General features: G+C 42.6%; 1 protein-coding gene across 2 annotated transcripts; it reads left to right on the top strand.

The window, feature by feature from the left end:
• The first annotated feature begins 449 nt into the window (after positions 1–449).
• LOC147441374 (uncharacterized) lies at positions 450–2,573 on the top strand. Of its 2 annotated transcripts, none has more exons than XM_086483025.1 (2): positions 450–590; positions 875–2,573. In XM_086483025.1, the coding sequence occupies exon 2, from the start codon at positions 882–884 to the stop codon at positions 2,151–2,153; it is 1,272 nt and encodes a 423-aa protein (XP_086339151.1). In that variant the 5' UTR covers positions 450–590; positions 875–881; the 3' UTR covers positions 2,154–2,573. The 2 variants fall into 2 exon arrangements, with proteins under 2 accessions (XP_086339151.1, XP_086339150.1); XM_086483024.1 differs by having other exon boundaries at positions 453–590; positions 871–2,573.
• Positions 2,574–7,770: the final 5,197 nt, after the last annotated feature.

Below are 7,770 nucleotides of genomic sequence, written 5' to 3'. Positions count from 1 at the left end.
CTTGTCTCTATTATGATTGCTTTGACATGGAGTCACGTCAATGACATAACTAACCAATTTCCACCTAGTATTTTGATCTACTTCAAGTCACCTCTCCCTCCCATTATGTTATTTAACTTTCCTCATGCTTTGCCAAGCAAGTTTTTTGTCCCTAGCATCTCGAAGGTTTGTGTGTGTGTGTGTGTGTGTGTGTGTGTGTTGTTTTTGGGGGGGGGGGGGGGGGGGGGGTGGACGACGATTAAGAAAATATATCGATCTTGGGGATCGATCCCTGCTGGTTAAGTGGACGACGATTAAGAAAATACATCCATCTCTATTTGTTTTTCTTTGCTGATGGTGCTGCGATGATCCGCCATAGCCATCATCCGCGTCGTGGAGCCCGATCAGGTGATGCTCGCTCCAGGTGCACTCCGTTGCGTCATCGCGTGCCTGCGCCGTCTGCTGGAGCGTGCCCCTCCTACCCGCTCTTGTCAGGCTCCCTGTTTCAAGACTTCCTTAGCGATGATAGACCACTGGTTGAGGTGTTGTACAGGCGGACGGCCTAGCTCCAGGTCGAGAATACTGGTTGCGCTTCGTCTTCGAATTTCTCAGTAAGCTCTCCTCCCTGATCTTCTTTGCGAATCACTGGCAAAAGGGAGACTTGAAACGTCATAGCCTTGTAGCAAAGAGCTTCGAATCTTCTAGTTTGATAAGCATTCCACAAATCCGTTTACATCAGACGTTCATCTTCGCAGTCTTTGCTGAATGTCATGTCTTGATAGCTTGTGGCGTTCTTGGCTACAGGAAGCGTAGCTTTGTTTATGGTCTTTTCCATTTAGACATCACATTTCTCGATAGCTTTAGCCATAGTGATAGCTTGAATGTGTCCAGGTAGTTAACGGATGGTGGAAAGCAAGCGAAACCGTGTGCAGTTGGTGGTTTCACCCTCATCAACATTGCAGAAGTGTTCTTCCAAAAGTGATCAAGAATGCAGGGATGTCGAGAGGATCAACGTGCTGGACCTGAAGGCACTTATAGTTAAGAGGATAGGAGTGCAGAGAGCCAAAAGGTACTTTGTGCATTTTGTACGTTTCCTTAGCTCTCGTCTGAGCAAGGTAGAACTTGACAAGCTTGTCATTGCAACTATTGGTAAGAAGAATGTAGTATTACATAATCAACTTGTGAGAGCTATTCTGAGCAATGCAGTCAAGGGCAAAGTACCCCCACCTTTGCCACCATCTTCATCTGAGCAATTTGAGAAATTTAGCAGCAAGTACCAGTCACCTTCAGTCACTAGTTATCACCCACATACCTCTCCCTCTACCGTGTCAAATGGGGATTCATTTCTCTCTTCACCAAGGAGTTTAAAGTCAACAGCTCGCCAGTATCGTGATAGAGATTATAGAGTCAGTCCTCTTGGGCATTCGGAGGCGCATTCTGCCCCCAATGTGTCCCATTCGGTACAACAATCTGAAGTTGCAGCTAAGCAGTTGGATGCGGAATCAAATAGCTCACTTGAACCCCCTGCAAAGCGAGCTCGCGTAGATTGCCCTGCATCAGATGACAGTCCCAGTGTGATAGAGTCAGAGGTACTAGGAGGTGATGTTAGTTGTTTTGACAAGCAGGAGACAAAGGAAGGGCCCCTTCTTGGCACTTTTGTGAAGGGATCTGTAGGCTTTTCATCTTATTTTACTAGTGGGAATAGGTCTAGAAGACCATCATTTTGTGCACTTCCAGCACATTTTCTGAGGCGGCAGGATGGATTGGAAAACTATTTCTCTGGTTCAGATGATCTTCCAGACAGTGACTTGATGCACGGCTTGGTTGAACAGACTGCAATACGAGAGGGTTTGGAAGGTGCGAGCAGAGAGTCTGCAGAGGTACTTAATCTTGCACTGGATGCCTATATCAAGAAACTTATCCAGTCATGTGTGCGCGAGCACACAGGGCGGGGTCATCTGAATAAATTTCAAGGTTTCTTTCCACGGGATAATAGAGGCGCAATGAAACTCGAGCAAGAAAGGTCTCCGCAACCTCCAGTTAGCCTTGTCAAGGAGGAACATTCAATCTCTCTCACAAGCTTTAAAGTTGCAATGGATATGAATCCTCAGCAACTAGGATCCGAATGCGCTGTACAGTTAGAAAAGATGTTATTTCGAGTCTTTGATCAATAGGATAGTTTAATCAACATTCTCTTTCACTTAGTCACTAACCTTTTAGATTTTGACGAGGAGTCATCGTCTGCTGACAATAACTTTGCCATCTGTTAAGAGAACTGATGGGTTATTTGGCTGTGTTTGGAGGTGCATTGTGCCCTGTATGTAACAGTGTTCAAAAAAAAAATCGTCGAAAATTTCAACACTTTTTCCACAATCAACCAAGTGAGAAGGTGAAGGATTTTCAACCAAGATCTGTAGAGGCATTGGCTGCCTTGGAGCCAAAGTTATAGTGTCAATGATGCTTACTCTTAAACATGATTCTTTACTTTACCATCTTGACCCTGTATAGTTGCAGCTGAAGTTATCCACATGAGGTGGCCAACTTGCTGTTGTATTATGGATTTCAAAGTTTTGATTAAGACTCTTTCTTATAGTCGTCGCCGAAGTATACACGATTACCTGAACCCTGTTTAGATAATTTGGTGTCGTTTAGTGTGGTCAGACTTTTCCATCAGTGCAATGCTGTCTGCAGATTGTTCTGGAGAGAGTTTATTTAGCGTATGTTTTGTAATACAAAGTGATTTTCTCTTTGCTTCTTATCTTATATTCTGTGACAACTACAGATGACCTAATTTAGGTGCTTACACATAATCTTTGTAGAAACAAAAACATTCTTCTCCATTTCAAGTCTACTCATGTGGAGCACGTTTTCCTCTGGTGATCCTTTCTTGACGGTCTGGGTTATAACAGCAACATGATGGACTCAGCTGATGCAGGATTATGCCCTACTTTATGGAAGAAAGGGGCTTATATCTTCCTTCTGTTGGGAATTTTCTTAAAGAAAAGCAGACCTTGACAACTGCTAAGTATTTGGCACACTTATTATTGGAATTGTTGTCCTTTAGCTTTGTTGAAACGCCAGAGAAACCTGCTTGAACCTAAGGGTTTCCCATTTGTCTTCTTCAAGACCATAATGATCTCGGCTTTACAGTATCATTCTGCAGTCTAAATAAGAATTGATCTCTAACTGTTGTCTTTTATTTATACGGTTATGTGGAGTCGGCGCCAATACAGCATGTGGTATATTCAACAATTTCTTTGTGGTATCATGTGTGTGGACCCCAAAGTACTGACTCTTTTATACAGGGGGGATGTTGACCAGCCAAGGTATTTGTCTTAGCCCTTTTTGGAGTTGGTCCTCAATTTCAGGTGGGTAATGCAGAAAATGTACACTCCTTTTGAGTGCCTGTGATTTCTTTTCCTTCTCAAGAAAGATACTGTCCTTGAGAGGAGAACCTATGCTTACCAACATTTCTGTTTAGCGACTACCTGGCCTTTGTTGGGTTCACATCTCGTAGAATCGCTGCGTCAGCCACTCATGTAACTTCTTACCTTGTGATCATCTTGTTGCATTCATGCCTGCTTGCAACATATCTTGACTATTGCAAAAATGGTGCATGTATCTTCTAGGTGGAAACACGGTAGAATTATACGTCAATGTTATTTTATTGAGCAATTTGAAGGAATCCTTAGTGGCCATGGCTAGTTTTGTGAAATCCCTTCATAAAGGACACTCTCCAAGTTCCTTGAGCTCCTAATGGGTGAACCCAAGGGCATCTTTTTGATCCTAATGCATGAACATACAATGGGAGGTGAGAAAGGCTACATTGATGGCATGTTTTGCTAGCCAAATGAGCCACCCTTTGTTGAGAAGAATTGACCAACCTGCCTAGTACCAGAGAAAGCTTGCCATCATTACTGCATGTTGTCCAAGCTGCCCTGTAGGTAATTGTACCTGTTTTGTAGGGTGTGAACCAGCTTGAATGATGCGTCTCAAATGGTCTCCATGGGAAGCAGTGGATCTAAAGATACCTCCATATGAGCTCTTTAGTGAAGCTATACATGAATTCCAATGCTCCCTTGCTGTTGACTCCAGTTTGCTCCACAAGATTGAGGGATGCATACTGAGGAAGAGGGCCCCACTCTAAGTGAAGATCACGTCACAAAGAATGGCAAACGGAGAATCACAATGTCTCTCATATGATACTGTTTTGAACAAGAGTCTTTTGAACAAGACTCTGATAAGAGCGATGTGTACGCAGATTTGGAGCCAGATCTGTTGTCCCATGGATAGTCCCATAGGCAATGTCTATTGGTCTCCACCTCATCTGCCATGTGTTGGTTTGGAGCCAAATCTGTTCTGCTTTTGGATAATCCCATAGGCAAAGTCTCTTGGTCGCCACGCCATCGCCACCCCCAACACATGTTTGGAAATGACCAGACTCCAGTGGGAGCTACATACAGAGCATTGGTTACTCGGCTATGAGATAAATTGGGAGCATTTAAAAAAAAAAACCTCCTCTTCAGGGTCGGGATCTCACACATCCAATGGTCCATTCAGCTTGTCCACCTTACAAGATCTCTAACATTTGCTTCTGCCCTTAGGAAGAAAGAGATTGAGGGATCAACCACCTCTACTTTCTCTTAAAAACAAAAGGCATGTAAGTCAAAAAATGCTAAAGCAGAGGCAAAAAACAATGCCACTCGGTTCCTAGACAAACCTCATAGCCGCAAGAATGATTGGGCCATTGATCTCATCTCCGGTCTTTGAGAATTTTCAGACTCTCAGGAACAACAGTCAGTCTTCCCTCTGGCAGGCGTCATTGAGAAGGGAGCAACTGATGAGCATATCCTTTGGGTAACTTCTTTGAGTAGAGAGGGTAGGTTAGCTTCTATTTCTCTAAGCTCTTTGGTTTGTAATTCCTCCATGATGGTCCTCTTCTATTGGCTCTCCTTTTTGTCATTGTCTTCTTTGTCAAATGTGACCTCAATTTTTATTCATTCTCCTTTGGTTTGCTCCATGGGGGAATGTTGAGAATATCGTATGTTTTGAGGTCATTTATAGGCACAAGCTCTAATATTTGACTGAGCCTCTGCCCTCTCATGCTCTCTTTTGTCGAAGGCTACCCTTCTCTCTCTTTCGCTCACGGTTATGAAGTATTTTCTGTGCATATTTTTCTTGTGTTGTGCCGATGCTGACCTTGCTCGCCACTTGCAAACGCAAATCCCCCGACAATGTGGCTCAAATGCATGTGTTTGTTGGTTTATAGGTTGGCCCCCACATATTCTACATAACCAGACAACCTTCTAACTCCAAATCCTATACAAATGTACCATAAAAAGGTGGTGTTAGAAATGTACTCCATGGAGTGAACTGGAGGCTAATGCAAGCAAAATGATGCACGGTCTTACCACATGTTAGAGACATGGGCAATGTCTAAACCCTGACAAACATGATAAATATAGGTCAAAGTAAAACCTTGGAAACAACCTCCAAGAGTCCTCACTGCTAGGTGTGTTCGAGTAGCCTTTATGACCTAATCTTTTGCATAATGTGCATCGTCTGACTTTAATGTTTTCTATAAAAGCCTTCATAGAAATATCATACTTTGAAATGCCAATGTTTTCCATGTGAACAATGACTTGGTATTTTAATATCTTTGGACCAAATTATAGATCCTGTAATGTTTGACATACATTAAGGTGATGCTTCTAGGCCATTATGGTGTGACGGAGCTTGATAGAGCTACCAACAAGTCGTGCAAGAGAAGTTTGCGCAAGCTAAAATTTGCCATGTGGGGTTTGTTGATGGTGCTGAAAGGCAGCTCAGGGAAGCGCAAGGGGTGGCTAGTCATGGGGAGGCCTTGTAAAAGAGTGTCTCCTTTGATGCAATGGAGTGCAAGTTCAAGTAATAAGAGGAATGGCATGTACTATCATGTATGAAATAGAGAACGCCTTTTGATTTTTTTTTTTAAAAAATGGCTTTAAAAAAAAGCGTTAGCTTGATGAACTTATTGATTAATTATCCATAGTCCCATATTTTCTAAGAGAATCCACTAAACATAGTGGAGGAGATAAGGAATACTCTCCAATTTAAATGGGATTATTATATAATAAATAATTCTAAATGGATTTAGAACATAGAATAATTATTTAAAGCAAAACCCACTTTGATACCATGTTGTGGAGAGAGAGAGAGAGAGAGAGAGAGAGAGAGAGAGAGAGATTTCATTATCATCCTCGGAGGTCCAATACGACCTATGAGAACAAGAAAACACACATTGTGATGCCTCTTAATAAGAGGGTACATGGGGGACATATCTAAAGGCAAATTCAAAATTGTGACACATGTCGCTTAAAGAGTGGGGTTAGAGGAGCGTGGCTTGGGCGTTCTTTGATGATGCCTTGACTTTGAGTTGAGCGGGAGTCAAGGCTTTGTTTATCCAGATTTTGGTGCCTTTGAGGAGTAGTGCTTGTTGTAGAAGTGCTATACCTACCTCATTTTTTTTGAAGACAAGGATGCCTTGGTCTTGAGGGGCTCACTTTCTTGTACCCTCTTATATAACATTCGTGGGGTAATTAAAAAACCCCTAATAAAATGACCTTTTATTTTAGGATTTAAAAAAAATTTGGAATATAAAAACCCCTTGTTTTAATGTATTTCTATTAAATTGCATAAAAGTTTTGCATTTTAAAACCCCTCCCGCCGAATTCAGGTGGTACATTAACATGATTACATAGTGCACCCCCCGATGTCTTGGTTGGTACGGCTATCGCGGTGAATCTTTTTGATTGAGTTGGGATCGAACTAGGTGGGGTGACCAAGTAGAGGGCAAGCCCCCAATGCAAAAGGATAGTTCCAATCCTTCCCGTCAAGAGCGTTCTTGCATGCATTCCTCTACCTTGTAGGAGATGGTGATAATTACTTTACTGACAAATGTGGCGAGTTTAGCCATGCTTGTGTTGAGGGTGAGCTCAAGTTCCTTAGATTTGAAAAGAAGTTGGTTATTTTTGGCCAACTTTTGTATTTCCAAAGAAAAGAGATGCATCTCCAGGGCGGCAAGATGTGCCTTAGCTCTACGCTCTCATCTTGCAACTCTCAGATTTTTCTTTGAAGGCAGTCCATTGAGTCCACCCCTAGTGTGCGCACGAATAGCAACATTTGTTTGATCAGGGTGAAGTATCCTTTCCATTGCATTATAGATCATTAGGAAAAATATGGACTCTCCATGGGCCTTGTAAGAATCCCTAATTTCAAGGAAGCCTGCCAAGATTAAGGGGGACAAAGGCTTTGAATGGGGCTGTTTTGGTAGGGTCTCCTCCACCTTTGACCCCTAAAAAGATAGGGGGAAGGGGGGGGGGGGGGAGATAAACCATTTGAAAAGTAGGGGGAGAATGCTATCTTCTCTCTCTAACTTTTTGGCCAACTTGTAAGTGGCCTCTTAACTCTCCCATGCCACCTAATCAAATCCGTGGGTCAAAGAGGTAAAAAAAGTGATTTTTTTCAAAAACTTTCAAATAAGCTCTATTTCCCCCTAAAAAGTGGCCCCAACATATATACATATAGAAAAAAGGATTTTTAAGCTAAATTACTCATAATTCAGTATTTTTTGACTCCCTCCAAAACTTTTAAGAAATTCCCCCCAAAATTGACCACCCTCCCTCCTAATCTAAGCTCTTCTCCTACACCCATCCCCCTTGCACCTGCACCTGCACCTGCACCTGCTCACCCATCTCCTTTCCATCTCTCCATCCTTCAAGCTCCATCTCTCCATCTTACAATGCCTCTTGA

The sequence above is a fragment of the Adiantum capillus-veneris genome, chromosome 15 (assembly GCF_014529385.1).
Source record: "Adiantum capillus-veneris isolate H3 chromosome 15, ASM1452938v2, whole genome shotgun sequence".
NCBI lineage: Eukaryota > Viridiplantae > Streptophyta > Polypodiopsida > Polypodiales > Pteridaceae > Adiantum > Adiantum capillus-veneris.
Note: the sequence above shows the minus strand (reverse complement) of the source record. Positions and strands in the feature narration are given on the sequence as shown.

Excerpts from the sequence above, each read along its gene's own strand:
- LOC147441374 (XM_086483025.1), top strand. The coding sequence starts at position 882 with ATGGTGGAAAGCAAGCGAAACCGTGTGCAGTTGGTGGTTTCACCCTCA.